The 19,374-nt window shown below is 38.8% G+C and overlaps 1 protein-coding gene across 2 annotated transcripts in view; it reads right to left on the minus strand.

Annotated features, from left to right (window-relative positions):
- LOC138759890 (synaptosomal-associated protein 25) overlaps positions 1-17,081 on the minus strand; it is an 81,813-nt gene extending 64,732 nt beyond the window's left edge. For both annotated transcript variants that reach the window (XM_069930402.1, XM_069930403.1), the window contains exons 1-2: positions 17,010-17,081; positions 5,716-5,757 (exon numbers count right to left, since the gene is read on the minus strand). In XM_069930402.1, the coding sequence (XP_069786503.1) occupies positions 5,716-5,757; positions 17,010-17,081 (114 nt within the window). The remainder of the gene's footprint in view (positions 1-5,715; positions 5,758-17,009) is intronic.
- Positions 17,082-19,374: the final 2,293 nt, after the last annotated feature.

Below are 19,374 nucleotides of genomic sequence, written 5' to 3' on the forward strand. Positions count from 1 at the left end.
AATGCCAGCGACCCAGCTTTGAATCCGGGGTGCTGTCTGTAAGGAGTTTGTACATTCTCCCTGTGTCTGCATGAGTTTCATTTGGGTGTCTAAAAACCTACAGGGTTTGTAGGTTAATTGTTGTATTTAGGCAGGCATGGGCTTGTGGGCCTGAAAGGACCTGTGACTGTTTCTTTAAAAATATTTTTTATTTTATCAACAAACAATACTTAATTATCATCACTGGTAAGTAAGTAAATTAACACATGTTCCAAATATGACCCCTATCCTCCTCCCCCAAAACAAAACCCCTAATGAAGAGGAAAAAAGTTAAAAAAAAGGAAACAAAGAGGAGGAAGAAAAGAAAGAAAAAGAGAAAAAAAGGAGCTATCGAGAGCTGAAATCCAAAAATAAAGAGTTATTTTTATCTAAATTTCAGTAAAAGGAAGAAAAATAAATAGAATGAGCATCTTGTTTATAAAGTATTCAACCCTACGTTTTGTAAATAAGGTTCCCATATCTGCAAAAACATGTTGTATTTATTCCTCAAGTTGTAGGTAATGTTCTCCAGGGGAACACAACTATGCATTTCAGTATTCCAACAGGCTAGTTCCAAGAAAGAATCAGACTTCCAGGTAGCTGCAATACATTTCCTGGCCACTGCCAATGCAACTTTAAGAAATTCTAATTGATATTTGGACAGCCTCATTTTAGGTCTTACATCCATAATATTTCCTAAAATAAACAATTCTGGACTTAGAAGCAATTGTTTCCCAATAATTTAATAAAGCTCTTAAGTTTCCCCAAAAGGGTTTCAATTTGGAACATGACCAGGTGGAATGTAAAGGGCCTGTGACTCTGTTGTATATCTAAAATTTAAAACAATAATTGAGAATGCCAGACCTAACCATAGGCAGATTATTGTTTGATAAGTAAAGAGTTTATCTTCATTCTTGCAATTTCAGTTACAATGGGAGCCATCATTGCTCCTGCACATACTGTACTCAGTCTTGCAGATGAGATGATGATTACGTTGGTCACAGTTGTCTTCTCCTTCAATATGAGGCTTACATACCTGACTTATGTATGAACCGAGTGTTTAGGATGCTTTGGAGAAAAGTTGTAAGCTCATGCTTTACCCTGACCACTTCACTGGGCATCAGCTATATGTCAAGCTACCTAAATTTGCTTTGACTTTGCAGTACTGCCATGTAGGAAAGAAAAAGGAAGCTAACAGATTATTATTATGTCACCAATGCCACATCACCACCTTGACCCCTTAACTTACCTCCGACAAAAAAAACACAGCACTCCACTCTCTATACTCTAATGCCAACCTACTTTGCAGTGGCCAGACACTAACTCTTGGATACCTATTTGTACCAACCCCTAAACCATGATCTCACCAAAGAACACCAGGCCACTGTCTCTTCCACATTGCATCAGATCATCTCCCCTCCATCGCCACCAACCTGCCCCAATCCAGCACTCCTGCTTCTACCTCTTACTCAAGATCCACAAAAAGAACTGTTCTGGCAGTACACTGTTTCTGCTTGCTAAATCTCACCTCCATCCTCTCTGTCCAGCCCCTTCCCAACTACATTTACAATACCTCCCATACCCTTCACTACTTTGACAACTTTGGATTCCTTGGTCTCCACCATCTCATCTTCATCATGGATGTCCAGTCTCTGTCCCCCATCAGGAAGGTCTCAAAGCCCTTTGTTTTATCCTGAAACATCATTCTGACCAGATTCCCTCATCCAACGTTCTCACCTATCATGCAGAATTTGTTTTCACCCTTAACAACATCTCTCATTTAATTCAAATCAAAGGTATAGCAATGGGCACTCGCATGGGTCTCAGCTATGACTGCCTTTTTGTTGGGTTTATGGAACAGTCTTTGATTTGAACCTAGCCCTGCACACCACCCCCTCCCTTTGTCACATTGATGGCTGTATTGGGGCTGCTTCCTGCACCTGTGCAGAACTTGAAAATTTAATCAAATTGGCTACTAACCTCCACTCTGCTCTGAACTTCTCTTGAACCTTTTCTGACACTTCTCTCCCCTTTCTAGATCTTTATGTCTGTATCTCAGGAGACCACCAATATACTGATATTTACTTCAAACCCATTGACTGACAGCTGCCTCAACTACACCACCTTCCTTCTGGTCCCCTGCAAGTTTCTTTGCCTTCACCACATATATCCTCAGGATGAGGTCTTCCATTCCAAGACATCTTGAGATGTCCTCATTTTTCAAGCAATGCTGCTTCCACTGTATTGTGGTCAATGGAGCCATTGCCACCATTTCCTCCATTCCTCAGTTCCACTCTTACCCACCACCCCAAGAAGAGAATAGGGATAGGGTTCCTTGTCCTTGCCTTGCACCCCACCAACCTTCAAGTTCAGTGCATCATCCACTGTTATTTCTGCCACCTGCAGCTTTATTTTTACAGATCTACAGGAATCCTCCACACAATCAGCTTATAACCTTTGAATGGCTCAGGTCCTGTTGAAGAATCTTAGCAGCTTTGTTCTTTGTATACCTGCTGCAGCTTAGTTTCAACATAATCATAGAGACTGGGCCCTTTTCACCCTCCTGCTCTTTCTGACAGAGATCAAAAATTTATTCTTCCTTGATGATGGCACAGTGACTAACTATGTATACAACACTCTGCTGTTTCTAATGGGCTCAATACAGATCAGGAGTTGAACCTGGATCATTTTAGTCTGTGTGAAGACAGACTACAACAGAAGCTTCTTAACCAGTGAATGTTACTGTTTAGGATCAGAGGTTCCTTAGTAGGTATGATAATCTTGATGTGCTTCCATTTTCTATCAATGTAAATCTAATCTTCCGACATTTGTTATATTCATGCATTTTTTTTTACACCTGTAGACAAAGGCAGGAGTACCTCCCCTGGAGGTATATGAACAGATAATATGAACAGAATTTTCTACTTTTAATTCATTTCCCCATGACAGAGAATAAAAATAAATTAGTTCTGTATCATCAATTTCTCAAACCTCTGGGGTAGATTTGCAGAAACTGATAAATGATGGATGTCTTTATTAATCCACTAATGTTTTTGCCAACCCCTCATAAAAAAGAGATACCCCAAAATTCCAAATTGCCATTATTTTTGCATAAATGGTAAAGACTGTGATTTAATGGAATTTCTCAGTTTATACTTTAATTGGCCATTAAATACATCACAACGAGTAAATCTAATAATTAACATTGTCCAAAAAATGTCATAATTGTTTGTAATTCTTAATCTGCATCACAATTGCATATTATTATTCTAATAGATTATTGTATCATTTTTTAAATTTTCTGACACCATTTCTCAAACCTTTAATCATATTGGTTAAGGAGATGTGCCAATCCCATAATTTGTTCAGATCTCAAGTGACTCACTGCCCTTGTTACATCACTGTTAGCTCAGATTTCCAGCAACCTTCTGGCCAAGATTTTTTTTTTCAGACTTACAGCATGTTCACAGGCCATATAAACCCACGAATCTGTGCCACCCAATTAACCCATAACCCCTGGTACGTTTGACCGGTGGGAGGAAACTGGACCCCCCGGGAAAATCCACGCAGACAGAGGGTAAATGAACTGACTCCTTACAGACAGCACCAGATTTAAACCCTGGTCCCAATCGCTGGTGCTGGAACAGCATCGTGCTAACCGCTGAACTCAAGCAATAAGCATCACAAGCATGAGATCATGAGATCAGGGAGGTTTAATCATGCTCCTTAGGAGAGTTAAAACAAAGTTGGCAGGGGGTGGGTTGCAGAGTAGTAGTACAGCAGGTAGGGAGAAAAACATGGAGGATAGATCAAGCAAATCTAATGAGCATGGGAGGTACAACTGCAAGGAGCCTCACAGGTAAGTTAGATGAGGTTAGAGCATAGACCAGCACTTGAAATTACGATGTTTATGCAATCATGTTGAGAGAAGGATAGGACTGGCAAGGGTATTGAGGTTTCAGATGTGACAGAGAAGAATGCAAAAGTTGGAGGGCAGATCATAATGGCATTACTTAGAACATATTGAGGCCATATGGATAGTCAGCAAGAATCAAAAGAACAGATATGCAAATATTAGCAGAAAGTGCAAGACCTATAAGCATATAATTGTGAGAAATTTTAGCTTTCCCAATTTTGACCAACCTTTGATGAAACAGATTTACATTTAAAATTTTGAGAGTTATCTGTAGAAAGTCTTTCTAGAGAAGGGGTAGTACTCAATCTTATCTTAGGAAATGAAACTGGACAAGTGAAGAAAATGTCACAGGGGGAACACTTTGGAAATAGTGTCCATAATTCTGCAATTAAACAAATAAGAAAGTCACATCAAGTTAAGGCCTTGAAATGGATGAACATTGATTTCAAAAGAGAAGAAATGGTGAAAGTAGATGGGAAGTGTATGCTTGTGGGTGAAATAGCTGACAAAATGGGAGTCTTTTAAAGATTTTAATAATTCAGGGCTAGCATATTCCAATAAGAGTGAAAGGCAAAGATGGGAAGATAAGGAACTTTGGATGATAAAATATATTAAAGATTTTATCAGGAAACAATAAATATCTGGCAACTGAGATCAAGTGAGTTGCTTGAAAATACATAATGCATAAGAGAGAACACGATGAAATTAGAGAGGAAAAGGTGCAAAACAAAATATCCTTGACAAGTAAGCTGAAGGAGAATCCCACAAGGATATCAGGAACAAGAAGGTAGCCAGACTCTATTAGTGTAGCAGTTACCAGAACACTGTTACAGTGGCAGTGACCTGGGTTCGAATTCAGCATTACCTGTAAGGAGTTTGTATGTTTTCCCTGTGTTTGCATGGGTTTTCTCCAGGTACTCTGGTTTCCTCCCACCCTTCAAAACATACAGGGGTGTAATTGGGTGGCATAGGCTCGTGGCTGGGAGGACCTGTTACCGTGCAGTGCATCTAAAAAAATGGGGATGCCTTTAACAACCAAAGAGATCATCTATATCTAGAGGCAGGTGAGATAGGTATGGTCCTAAATTATCTACTTTCATTGAAGGTAGTGAGTTCAGGATGTGGTTTGTGGACAATCTGGAGCCAGTCATTATTAAGGAAGAGGAGGAAATATTAGATGTTATGGGCATAGAGGTTCATAAATCACCACGGCAGGATTAAATCTATCCCAGATTGCTATGGGAAGCAAGGAAGGAGATGGCTGGGTCCCTGAAGAGATTTTTACATCTTCATTAGGCAGAGGTGGTGAAGTGCTAGATGACTGGAGGATAGCTAACGTTATTCCTTAATCTAAGATGAGCAGAAGGGGCTGAAGGGCTTAAAGACACAGCAGCTTGTGGAAGTTAAGATACAGATCAGACAGGATTCCAGAGAATGAACAAGCTTGAGGGATTGAATAGTCTACTTCTGCTCCTCCTTTGGCAATGTCCACCAGACGCAAGTAGTGTTATTTAGGGAGAAATTTACAGTCGTGGTTTCAGTCATCAAGTGAGACTATATTCTAATAGTAGCTTTCTTTGCCCTTTTCCAAAGATACAATTGTTTCTAAAAGAATATGAAGAAAAATTCTTATACTTTATATCAATCCATATCATTATATATGTATGTATATATATATATATATATATATATATATATATTTATATATGTATATATATATTTATATATATATTCACAGGGTGTTTAAAAAGAATTTGGTCTTGTAAATATTAAGACCTTACCTCCTCAACCAGCTGAAGCATGCGGCGGGTACTTTCCAATGACTGTGAACAGGAAGAAATAAAGGGAATAAGTAAAACAGGATTAGAAATTTACTTCAAAATAGCTCAACTGCTATCCAACATCATATCATTGAATCACAGAATGGTAGAGAGCAGAAAAAGGCCACACACAGCCCCTGTTGCTGTGCCAGGTTTTTGAAAGGGGCATCTCATTTCTTCCTCTTCTGCCTTTTCCCATTGTACAGTAACCTGATTCAAGCATCATTCAAATTCTTGCCCATACCTTGTGGAGATCAAACATTCAACCTAATGTTAAAGAATTATTTGTCACTCTTCTTCAAAATGGAGCTAATTTTTCTTTTGCAATTTGTTATTTGTGCATTAACAATTACAGTAAAATCCCCATTATCTGGAATTCAATCAAATGGAAAAATCAAACAACCAGCAAAAAAATTTGATGAAATAAATTAATAAAAGATTTGAATAAATAAGACCTGGGGATGGACACAGTGGGGGGAGCGCTGAGATTTTGTTGGACATCCACAGGTTTTCCCCACTGCATGTGCATTCTTTGGGCTGTCACCACTTGCATGGAGGTGAGTCAGGTTGACAAAAGGGTGCCAAAGGCCTGGCCAGGGCACTTGCGTGGAGGTGAGCCAGGTTGCCTTGGTGAAGATGGGACCAAATGTTCAACCAGCGGAGCATCCCGGTCATGCCCAATTTGAATAAGGTTTCAATAAAGTTGTGTGGGAATGAAATGGCGGCACTCAGGATGAAGAGCCGGCCAATGCCCCTCGCTGCTGGGGGTGACTCTCCCTATCACTGTCTAGTGAGATTCTTTATTTTTATTAGTATTAAGTATATTAGTAAGGTTTTATCTGTAAACTTGGGGAGGGGGTTAATTATTATGGTGGCAGCTAGCATCAGCGACTGGGGTTCGAATTTAAATTAAAAATTTGTAAGTTACAGGAATTGTTTGATTAAAGTGAATTTTCCATGATTAAAGACTACAATACTGATTTTTTTTCTTAAATTACTTTACATTTTGCACTGTCTTTTGTCCTTTAAATGGTGTATTCTTAATACAGATGTATTAGTTAGGCATTGGAAGAGTGAGTCTTGGGCAACCGGAAAATTCGCATTTCTGGCATCTGCAATCCTGGTAGGTGCCGGATAATGAGGATTTTTACCGTATATCAAATGGCAGGACTTTCATTTGGATCATGGATCAAGGGGGACATACCTATCCAAATATTGTATTTTGGCAATACAAGTCAACCTTCAGATAAGTCGGGTTCCCATTTTCAGCCTCATTTTCAAAGTTTTATCATATATCAGACGTATAAATCAATCCCTCCTCAAAAATGGAGTTGACTGGGTTGTTGGGTGTTATCATGGAACCTCCAGCTAAACAACAAAAGTATGAAGCAAGTTTTAAGTTGAAATTAATAGAATTGTTGAATTTAAGGTCTAATTTTTGTATCAGGCGTATAAGTCGACCCCTGATTTTTGTGTGTCTTTTGAGGTTTCAAGACTTGAGTTATCTGCCAAAATATACGGTAATTGTTAGTGACAAAGAAATGATCTAAAAAGATAAAAACATTGTCATTTCAAAAGAAAACTTGAGTTCTGCCATTTGATCTGCATATATGCCACAGTACATTCCAATTGTCCCAAGAAAGGGAATTAGTAGTTATAATGTTCCCTTATGTTTATAGTACTTCTCACTCTGCATTACCCCTGCATAAGCAATCCCACCCTGAGACTGGTCTCAATACAATCAGGAAAATTTCTGGTTGAATGCTGTGAATGCTATGAATATCTTGCCTCAACAGGTCTCCTGCATGTGCTTGCATTCAAATTAAGTGTGACACCTTTATTGAGAGGAAAACAAAACATTCAAAGTGATTTTCCTTTGTCACTGAACAGCTTATCTTCAAGGTTAAATTCTCAGGCTTGACCAGAAGCTTTAGACATAGCATTAACATTGATTTAAACTGTAGACAAATGGTCTCAGTGCCGAAAACCTTCCATAATTCTGTCAGAGATTAGAGTGGAAGCAATACTTTTTATGTTTTCAAATATATGGCCATTTAAACACTTCTTAATCCTTATTTTTTTTCCCAAAACAACAATTTGACCTCCACTGGACAATTTACGATGATTTTGACAATATTATCTTTATAGGTTCTTAATATTATCAGTACCCAGATGTACACACTAACTTTTATTTGCTTTTCAATCAAGGGCATTATTTTCAGGAGTTATTTGCTTTTTCAATGGCCTCGTTACAAATTGCAACTTGTTGCTTTGGATAATCTCATAGTAACATTAATTAGCATTAAACATTGAACAGGAAAGCACAGAAATTGGCCCTTTATAGCCCACATGTCTGTGCTGAACATGATGCCCAAATTAAAGCAAGTCTCTGCAGCTTGCTGGATATATCCTGTTATCCCTCAAAGGATAGTGATCAGGAAGGGGAAAGTCACAGTGGGAGAAAGTCTGCAGCCACCAAATAACATTATGATAACACAGACAATAAATAAAGGAAAAGCAAGTAAGATTTGAATGACAGTTGTGCTGGAGATTTTAACCTACATAGGATGTGGAGATGATGCTTCCTATGGCAGGGGAGTCTGGGATGAGAGGGCACAGCCTCAGAATACAAAAACATCCATTCAGAACCAAGCTGAAGCAGAACATTTTACCGGAAGGGTAGTGAATCCATGGAATTCGTTGCCATGAATGGCTGTGCAGGCCAAGTCATTGCATGTATTTAAGACAGAGGCAGAAGGGTTATTAATTAGGAATGGAATGGTTGTGGGGAGAGGAAGAGAATGGGGTTGAAAAGGAGAGTAAATTAACAATGATGAAATGGCAAAGCAGACTCAATGGCCCTAATTCTGTTCCTATGTTTTATGGGTTTATCCTGATTGGTCAAATCAAGCTGGTCAAGGAGCAAATCACAAAATGCATCGTTGATAGTTTTCCCTAAATGGCTTGTAATGAGACAAGTAAAATTAACGATCTTGTAGCTAAAGATCCTTTTAGAAAATGTAGGCCCAGTACTGAATTTCTTAAACAGTTGGAAGGGGAGAGAGTGAGATCCAAAACTAATGTGGGATGTCCAAACAAAGGAAACAACAGTGGGATGAGAGTAGAGTTGGCTAATATTGACTGGAAGCACCGATTATACAGTGGGACAGCTGAGAACATTCATAGGACCCTGGCAGATACGTTTAAAATGTCGTTAGCTATGTGTGAGGTGCCAGGGGATTGGAGGATAGCTAATGTTGTTCCCTTTTTTAAAAAAGGCTCTTTACTCTGATAGGAATCCCTATAACGCAGTAAAATTGCGGCACTGCCATGGGGTAAGGGCCCCCACTCAACTACTGTCGGATCTGCATGGGCTTTGAATAGCCCATTGAGGGATCAGACAGTGGTTTTTAATCGAAATCCCAAGATGGCAGCACCTATTAATCGGCAGCAGGCTTGAGGGGTTGCAGACTCCGGGGAAGCGGAGGACTGAAGGAGGGCACCAGAAGAAGCAGGGGAGACTTGAAGAATGGGCAGCTCAGTCGATGTAGTGGTTAGTGCAACGCTTTTACAGCGCCAGTGATCGAGACCGGGTTTCTATGTTTCTCTGCTATATCTTTCTATCATTCAGAGATTTTTCACAGTGCTCTAAAAAAAGGTATGTCAGTTAAAAACAAAGCGAGTGTGGATAGATGTAATCAGATAAAAGGATAAATAAGGAAGTAAGGGTGGCACGGTTGGCGTAGGGGTTAGCGCAAAACCGTTACAGCACCAGCTGTAACGGTCTGTTGGGAGTTTTTACATTCTCCCAGTGTCTGTGTGGGTTTTCCCAGGGGCTCCAGTTTCCTTCACCCTTCAAAACGTACCAGGGTTGTAGGTCAACTGGGTGTAATTGGGCAGCAAGGGCTCGTGGGCTGAAATGGCCTGTTGCCATGCTGCATGTCTAAATTTTTTAAAAAATAGTATCTCTGGGAAATTTTAGGCCGATGAACTTGACAACAGTAGTGGGTAAATTATCGAAGAGATAGGATGTACAAGTATTTAGATAGACAGGGGCTGATGAGGGAGAGTCAACGAGGCTTCGTGTTTGGTAGGTTGTATTTAACCAATCTTCTAGAGATTTTCAAGGAGGTATCAGGAATGCTAAGGAAGGAAGGAGAATAGATCTTGTCTACATGGACTTTAGTAAGCCCTTTGACAAGATCTTGCATGGGAGGTTAGTTTTGAAAATTCAGTTGCTCAGTATCCAAGGTGAAGTAGTAAATTGGATTAGATATTGGCTTTTCAGAAGAAACCAGAGGGTGATAGTAGATGATTGCCCATCTAACTGGAGGCCTGTAACTAGTGGGGTGTTCATCAAAGATTGGTGCTGGGTCCATTGTTGTTTTTCATCTCTATCAATGATCTGAATGGTAAAATGGTAAATTCCATCAGCAAGTGTACAGGTGACACAAAGATTGGAAGAGGTAGTATGTGGTGATACAACCACTACACTGGCCACTCTCCTACTAGCCTGCTGCAGTGGGCAACCACTGTACCTGCAGGTAGGCAACCTGGGAGGCTGGCCCCACCTGCTGGCTGTCAATCACCAGCCCATATCAAGACTCAAGCCTATCCCTTCAGGGACAGTCAGATATATGGAGCCAGCAAAGATACTAAGACTGGTGTACAAGTTTAAACTAATTAAAGTCTGTTGTACAGTCTGTGGGCTTTGAGGCAGAATCATTTTAACAGCAGCGCTCACATAGTGGGCAGCGAGCAAGGCTTTCAAAGATTGGAGCAGGATCTGCAAAATGGCTGATAGCTGCAAAATGGCAGATGGAGGTTAATGAGGACAGGTGCGAGGTGTTTCATTTTGGGAAGACTAAGATAGCTCATACATGTCAGTGGTTCTCAACCTTTTTCTTTCCACTCAAATACCACTTTAAGTATTCCCTATGCCATAGGTGCTCTGTGATTAGTAAGGGATTACTTAAGGTGGTTTGTGGATGGAAAGAAAAAGTTTGAAAACCACGGTTTTAATCGTACCCAATTGATTTGTTATGTGCACAGTTTCATAACTCCAAATGAAATGGGCCAATGACAATTTTTCTCAAGCAAAATATTTCATTAACAATTGGGTCTAGAGCAGTGATTCTCAACCTTCCCTTAGATTTAGAAGTATGTTACCAGAACTTGAGGAACTGAGTTACAGGCAAAGATACAATAGGTTAGAACTTTATTCCCTGAACTATGAGAGAATGAAAGGAAACTTGACAGAGTTATACAAAATGATGATGAGTAAAGACAGAGTAAATGCAAGCAGGTTTTTTTCCCTTTAGGTTAGGTGAGACAAGAATTAGAGGACATGGGTTAAGGGTGAAATGTTTTAAGGGAACATTAGGGCAAACTTCTTCACACAGAGTGGTGAGTGTGTGGAACGAGTTGCCAGATGAAGTGGTGAAAGCAAGTTTAACATTGACGTTTCTTTTTTAAAAATTTTATCGGTTAATGGATAGGAGGGGTATGGAGGGCTATGGTCCAGATGCAGGTCAGTGGGACCAGGCAGAATAATAGATCAGCATAGACTAGATGGGCTGAAGCCCCTCTTTCAATGCTGTATCTTTCTATGGTTCATACATTTTTCACAATGCTCGAAAAAAATATCAGTTAAAAACAAGGTGAGTGTGGATAGATGTAATCAGATAAAGATAAATAAGGAAGTAAGGGCAGTACAGTTGGTGTAAGGTTAGGGCAACACCATTACGGCACCAGCAATCGGGACCGGGGTTCGAATCCCGCTCTGTTAGGAGTTTTTACATTCTCCCAGTGTCTGCATGAGTTTTTCCAGAGGCTCCGGTTTCCTCCAGCCTTTTAAAACGTACCAAGGGTTGTAGGTTAATTGGGTGTAAATTGGGCAGCAAGGGCTCGTGGGCTGAAATGGCTTATTATTGTGGTGTATGGCTAAATTTAAATTAAATTTTTAGAAATCAAGGTATCAAATTAAAAGCTAATGCATTCAAAGTGGCCAAGAGTAGTGAGAAGTTGGAAGACTGGGAAACTAAATGTGATTAAAAAAAGCACTTAGAAAGCAAGTAAAAATGCATCGGAATTTGTTGGACATAACCTGTCCGTACAAAACTATGCCGACTGTCCTTAATTTTATCACACCTTTCCAAATATGTGCAACTCCGAAACAAAAATTGATGTATTTCAAATTCTGAAATATTCGCCATCTCAATTTTAGCCCAACTAGGGGGCCGTTCCAAGTCCATTAATAAACTAATAAATTTAAATTGAGGTACCTCATAATAATTTTGAAAATGTGGTAAACATAATCCCCCTAATGCATATTTCCAGGTTAACTTTGGGATTAACTTTGTTTCGGTGGAATTTAAATTTATTACAATATAATGTGCCTATACTAAAACATTTAATGAAGTTATGGATGAGGAAAAATAGAATGATAGGTTCTAAGGGTAAATTACTGACTTTAACACCGTTATATAATAACCAACTTATTCCTTTTTCAATGTATAATCAATGCTTATTACATTGGAAATCTAAAGGTATAAAAAACTTGGGGGATTGTTTTAAAGAAGGTCAATTTTTATCTTTTAATCAAATAAGGGAAGATTTTGGTATTAATGAGAATTCTTTATTTGTTTATTATCAACTTTGATCTCTAGTAAAACAAATATTTGTTAGAAACATGAATTTACCTGATTTGACTAAATTTGAATCTTTTCTTGTGACTGCACCAAAGAAGGGATATATTTCATTGATGTACCAAATATTGCAGGGAAGTATGGAAAAAAAGAGATGGAATAGATCTAAGATTAAATGGGAAAAGGATATTAACCTTACTTTTTCTGAGGATGACTGGTTAGATATCTGTCATGATCGTGTTACTAGATTGATAAATGTTTGTTATGCAATGGTTAATTATAATTTTTTACATCAATTGTATTTAACACCTGAAAAGTTTAAAAAAATATATGGTTTTAGTGAATCAGATTCTTGTTTTAGATGTGGTAATTCGGTTGGAACTTTTTTTCATGCTGCTTGGTTATGTGTACATATACAATCTTTTTGGAAAGCAATTCAATTGTTTTTGGAACATCTGTATAAGATTAAAATATTTTTAGATCCGACAATATTTTTGTTAGGTAAGTTGAAGCCTTTGAAAGATTTGGGATTAAATAGATTTCAGATTGCTTTTATATATTTAGCTTTATCTGTAGTGAAAAAATGTATAGCAAGTACATGGTAAAATGCTAATGTGATTGATATTAATAGATGGCGTAATGAGATGAAAACTTGTTTGGTAATGGAAAAAATTGCATATGTTTTACATGATAATTATTCTTTTTTTCTTAATAAGTGGTCTTTATAATTAGAATATTTACATTTAGATTTATCTTGATTAGATTTTAGTAAATATATTTTGGTTTTCTTTTTTCTTTCTTTGGCTCTCCTAAAGAGAGCTGGCTGAGAGGGGGGAGGGGGGGTTTCTTTTCTTTTCTTTTCTCTTTTTTTTATCATTCATAATATGTATTTTTCTTATTGTATGTAATAACTTTGATGAACGAATAAAATAAAGTTATAAAAAAAACAAATATGTGTAACTCATATCCCAAAGTATCTTTCACAGTTTCCCTACCAGTGATGAGGCTCAGCAGTCTATAATTTTGTGGATTATCCCCTTTTCCCTTCTAGAACATCAGTGCAACATTGGTTACTCTCCAATCTTCCAGGATCTCACCTGTTGTTGGTGATGATACAAAGATCTTTATCAAGGCTCCAGCAATCTTCTCCCATGCCTTATTCAATAACCTGGGATCTACCTCATCAGGCCCTGGGGACTTATCCACATTAATGCTCTTCAAAAGATCCAGCACTCTCTTTCTTGATCGCAAATTATCCGATCACGTTAACATTCTCCACTGTTCTCCACATCATGATCGCCCTTGCCTTTCATCTTGGTGAACACTGATGCAAAGGACTCATTTAGTTGCTCGCCCACTTCCTCTGACTCCAACTAAAAGTTTCCTCCTTTTCCCTTGAGTGGTTCCATCCACTCCCTGGTTATCTTCTTGTTCCTAATACAAGCCTAAAAATACTTACAGATTCTCTTTAATCGTGTTGACCAAGAAGACTTCATGTTCATTTTTTTTTTAAAACCTCCTTAATGCCCTATATCACATGCACATATTTCCTTTTTATTTTAGTCTGGATTCATCACTGTGCCAATCTTGATCTCCAATTGGATGGTCTTTAAACAACTTCCCGCATGTCAGACGTAGACTTGCTCAATTACAGATGCCAATTTACTATTACTCCATAAGGACCAGACTTGTTCTTATTCATGACTATCATTTAATTTCAGGAACAATAATTACTAATCCGAAAATGGTCTTCCACTGAAACTCCAACCACCTGGCCGCCATTTTCCAGTACAAGTTTGAGTTTGGCTCCTTCCTTAACTACATGCTGCTTCAAAAAAATCCTCCAGGTGAACATAACACATCCTGCTTCATCAAAGCTTTTGACACTCAGGTCATCTCAGTCAATATTGGGGAAATTAAAGTCTTCCCGACAACAACTTTGTGCTTTTGCAGCTTCTCATGATCCATTCCTCTATCTCTCCCTGTCTATTGGGAGGCCTATTGTATAATTCTATCAGAGTAATTGCACCTTTCTTATTTTTGAACCCGAGCCAAACTGTTTCAGTGGATGCACCCTACGCTCTATCTTCTCTGCAGCTGTGACACGCTCCCTAATTAGTAATGCAACCCCTCCACCTCTTTTACCTCCCTCTTCATCCCATCTAAAACAATGGACTCCTTGTCCTGTCCCTCTTTCAGTCAAGTCTCTGTTGATCCAAACTTTAAGTTCATCGGCCTTACCCATAATGCTCCTTGCATTAAAATAAACTATTCTTCAGTCCATCAGTCTCACTATGTTCTCACTATCTTTTCCTTTCAACATACAACATGCAGCACAAGTTTATTACTACAAAACGTATAAAATACCTGAAGATGCAATGTGTGATACAAAATATAACTCACTAGACCAATTTTGCTGCAAAAATAAAAAAATAGTTAAAATGTAATATCTTATGTTCATTCAGAATGAAGCTGTTGACATATTCAACATTTATTGCTAGGTCACAGATTTGATTAAATGTTTCTATCTATAATAATAAAGTTTGCAGAAAAACTCCTCCATGTTGTTTGTATTTATGATAGGAACACAAAGGGATGAAGGAAAAGGAGAAAAGACAAAAGTGTTACAGATGCAGGATAAAATAACAAACAGGGAAAAGGGAAACAATCCACCAGGTGCAATAATGGACAGAGGGTAACAGAGAAACTGAAGGAAATTCACATTAGGCATTGAGTAGACTCATGGGACTAAAGGCTGATAAATCCCCAGAGCGTGATGGTTTATATCCCAGGGAACTTAAGGAGGTGGCTCTGGAAATCGTGGAAGCATTGGTAATCATTTTCCAATGTTCTATAGATTCAGCATCAGTTCCTGCAAATAAGTTCCCATAGAGGAGATTGGTGGACAAAATTAGAGCATATGGTATTGGGGGTAGGGTACTGACATGGATAGCAAATTGGTTAGCAGATAGGAAACAAAGAATAGGGATTAACGGGTCCCTTTCAAAGTGGCAGTAGTGACCAGTGGGGTACTGCAAGGCTTGGTGCTGGGACCACAGCTATTTACAATATACATTAATGATTCAGATTAAGGAATTAAAAGTAACATTAGCAAACTTGCAGATGGTACAAGCTGGATGGCAGTGTGAAATGTGAGGAGGATGTTATGAGAAGACAGGGTGACTTGGACAGGTTGGGTGAGTGGGCAGATACATGGCAGATGCAGGTTAATGTGGATAAATGTGAGGTTATCCACTTTGGTGGCAAGAATAGGAAGGCAGATTACTATCTGAATGGTGTCAGGTTAGAAAAAGAAGTACAACATGATCTAGGTGTTGTTGTTCATCAGTCACTTAAAGATACAGCAGGCAGTGAAGAAAGCTTGTACCATGTTGGCCTTCATAACAAGGGGAGTTGAGTATAGGAGCAAAGAGGTCCTTCTGCAGTTGTTCAGGGCCCTGGCGAGACCACACATGGAGTACTGTGTGCAATTTTAGTTTCCAAATTTGAGGAAGGACATTCTTGTTATTGAAGGTGTGCAGTGTAGGTAGGTTCACGGCATTAATTCCTGGGATGGCAGGACTGTCATATGTTGAAAGATTGGAGCGACTGGGCTTGTATACACTGGAATTTAGAAGGACGAGAGGGGATCTGATTAAAACATATAAGATTATTAAGGGATTGGACACGCTAGAAGCAGGAAACATGTTCCTGATGTTGGAGGAGTCCAGAACCAGAGGCCACAATTTAAGAATAAAGGGTAGGCCATTTAGAACAGAGTTCAGGAAAAACTTTTCACCTGGAGAGTTGTGGATCTATAGAATGCTCTGCCTCAGTAGGTAGTGGAGGCCAATTCTCTGTATACTTTCAAGAAAGAGTTAGATAGAGCGGAGTCAAGGGATATGGGGAGAAGGCAGGACAAGGTACTGATTGTGGATGATTAGCCATGATCACAGTGAATGGCGGTGCTGGCTCAAAGGGACGAATAGCCTACTCCTGCATCTATTGTCTAAAGTAAAAGTGAAATGGATACCTCACAAAAAGCCAACTCAAGGCATAGCTAAACCAGAGGTATAGAATGAACAATAATAACAGTGAATTCCATCCTTTCAGCATCACATCATAAAATACTTGAGAAAAGATAGCAGGATGCACAGATGGGATGATAGAAATGGCACAGTGTGAGTGGTCTTATAAAGATTGTGATATATGGACCCAACCAAATGGTTTTGGGTAAGAATTTGGATGAGATAGCCTCATTTACAGTCACTGAAATGTAAGGTGAAAGAATATGTAGAAAGCTAGTGTTGAAATAGCATGGATCCTGGCTAGCAAGACTGAAATAAACTGTGAGGGGAGGGATGGGTGTAAGGGCGAGCAGACATTGATATTGAACATTAATTCCTTCTTCTTTATTTAAGTGCAATCAACTGCAGTCATGTGGTCAGCTTCCATATATGAATCCACACACCCACTTCCTTCTGCTGCCTTAAAAGCATTGCAGAAATTATGTAGTAGTTGAATGTGCCGGCACAGATTAAATTAATTCTGAAGCCAGTGGAAATTGAGAGATGATAGAATTCAGAGTTTCTGCATGATCTGACTCACCTCGTCAGCCACCTGGTCAGCACGCTGTTGCATGTTCTCCAATTCATTGCGCATATCTGCATCATCCGCCATGATGAGACAGTGCTATAATGGAAGTGACAGTCCCCAGTCACACAAGATGATGCCACTGACGATACCTGCTGATAAGGAGAGATGGAAGAATTAGAATATCTTCTTCAATATAAAAAAAATCAAACATTTTCTTTATTGTGGTTTAACTGACAACTTCAAAGCATGATTATTCATTATTAAAAAGAACTAAAATGTGATATCTAGTTCTAATAGTATTGTTAGTTATACAGAGAGATCAGTAACATTGACAGCCAGCAGAAATAATGATAATGAATTTATTGTCAAATACACCAAAGTTTTTGCTTGCTGCTGCCCAAGTGGAGATTGTTAAAAAGGGATAAATACAAAAGAAAGATGAGGAATATTCATAGCTACCATTGTGCAATAATAAAAAATGGTGTTACGATGGTGCAGACTCTCCTTTTTGTCATGTTGGAATATTTTATGAGAAATGAATCAATGGGAGGTTAAAAAGCCTGATAGCTGTTGGAAAAAAATGTTCTTGAACTGAGGGGACCTGGACTTCAGGCTTCTGTACCCCTTTCCAAAGGCCACAGTGAGAAGAGGTTATGACCAGGGTGATGGAGTCCTTCATGGTGATGGCTGCCTTCTTGAGGTAACGCCTCACATAGACGTCTGCAATGGATGGTTGGTTGGAGCCCGCGATGCATCTGGGTAAGTTTGCTACTTTCTGCAGTCTTCTAAATCCTGGGCATTCAAATAATTAAACTAGTCTGTGATACAATAACCATTAATTCAGTTGGGTTTATTCTTATTTTCACTTTGTAACTCTGCCTTGCATGTCACCAACCTGTTCAGGCAGGGGTCAGCATGAGGGGAAGATTAATTTGGAAGAAAATTTTCATTTATAGGGGGAGGTTGTATTAGTAATCAAGTTTGGGGCAAAGATCTACACCAGAAACAAAATGACAACATTCCAGGAATGTCCACCAGTGGAGTACTTAAGCAATATTTACTCTCATGTGTTGTCTTTTCAACAAGATGTGAAATTTGATCTCCCATGTGAATGCAAACAATCAGCACTACTTCAACAATAGCAGTTTTATCCCCTGGGCTGTGACCAATGTTTATTAACATCATTGATAAACAAGTAATCTGCTCCTTCTCATGTTGTTGCTTGTGGGAGCTTGCTGTGTACAAATTGGCTGTCACATTTTCTACATTACAACCACGATCAAAGCTCAAAAGCTCTTTTAAATTAACCATAAAGTGTTGGAAATAGGCAGTGTTGGGCAGCATCTGTAGAGCAAATCATTAACACTTCTGATAACCGAGCTTCCATCTGACAAAAGATCACAAATCTGAAATGTTTACCATCCACAAGATTCAAATGTTTACTGAATTTCAAGTGCTTCATTGTTTACTTCAGATTTACAACATCTGCAGTATTTTGCTTCTGAAAGTACTTTCTTGGATCTGAAACATGTTGTGACTCTAGTCATCAGAGATGATTTAATAATTGAATAGAGAACAAGGAAGAAGGAAATTATTTGGCCATAGTGTCCATGCTGGGCAAGAACGACCAAGTTAGTATAATGCCAGCTTCCAGCACAAGGTTGTAGTCCTATGTGTCAGTCCCAGCTCTTTAAATTTATTTTAAAATTTTATTTACAACATGATAAAAGCCAATTCCAGCCATTTAAACAAGCATCACGCCAATTAACCTACAACCCCATTTATTTTGGAGGGCGAGAGAAAACTAGAGCCCCTGGGGAAAAGCCCACACAGACAGGGGAGAGAACTTGGGTCTCAGGAGATATAATAGCATTGTGCTAACGGCCATGCTAACCTTGCAGCTCTTCAAGTACGTTTACCTTCAAATAGGGACCATTTGTCATGTGGATGTTGGAGAAGGTGGGGTTATAATTCTCTGACAGAGGCGGCAGAAAGAAAATCTGGCAATGGAATTAAAAATCGTGAAGGGCGTAAACCGAGCAAAACTGTTCCCATTGGCAAAGAAAAGATAACAGAATGAAGATAATCGGCTAAAAAACTAATAGATACAAGAGAAAAAAATAATTTTGAAAACAAGCCGCGAGGTCAAAAAAGGTTGGATTTCCTCACTGCCATGGCAGCATCTGTGGGAACAAGTAACAGAGTTAACAATTTACACGTGTTCTTTCCACAGATGCTGCCCGACATTTTCTGTTTTGGTTCTAAATTTAAAGTTAAAAAAAATGTCATTAAATGACTAGACCCTACAAGAGCAATGGAAATAAATTCATTTACGTTGTCAAAAGAGAGCTGGATTGTCCTTGCATAGAGCTAGTGT

This window comes from Narcine bancroftii, chromosome 4 (genome assembly GCF_036971445.1).
Source record: "Narcine bancroftii isolate sNarBan1 chromosome 4, sNarBan1.hap1, whole genome shotgun sequence".
In the NCBI taxonomy this organism is placed as follows: Eukaryota; Metazoa; Chordata; class Chondrichthyes; order Torpediniformes; family Narcinidae; genus Narcine; species Narcine bancroftii.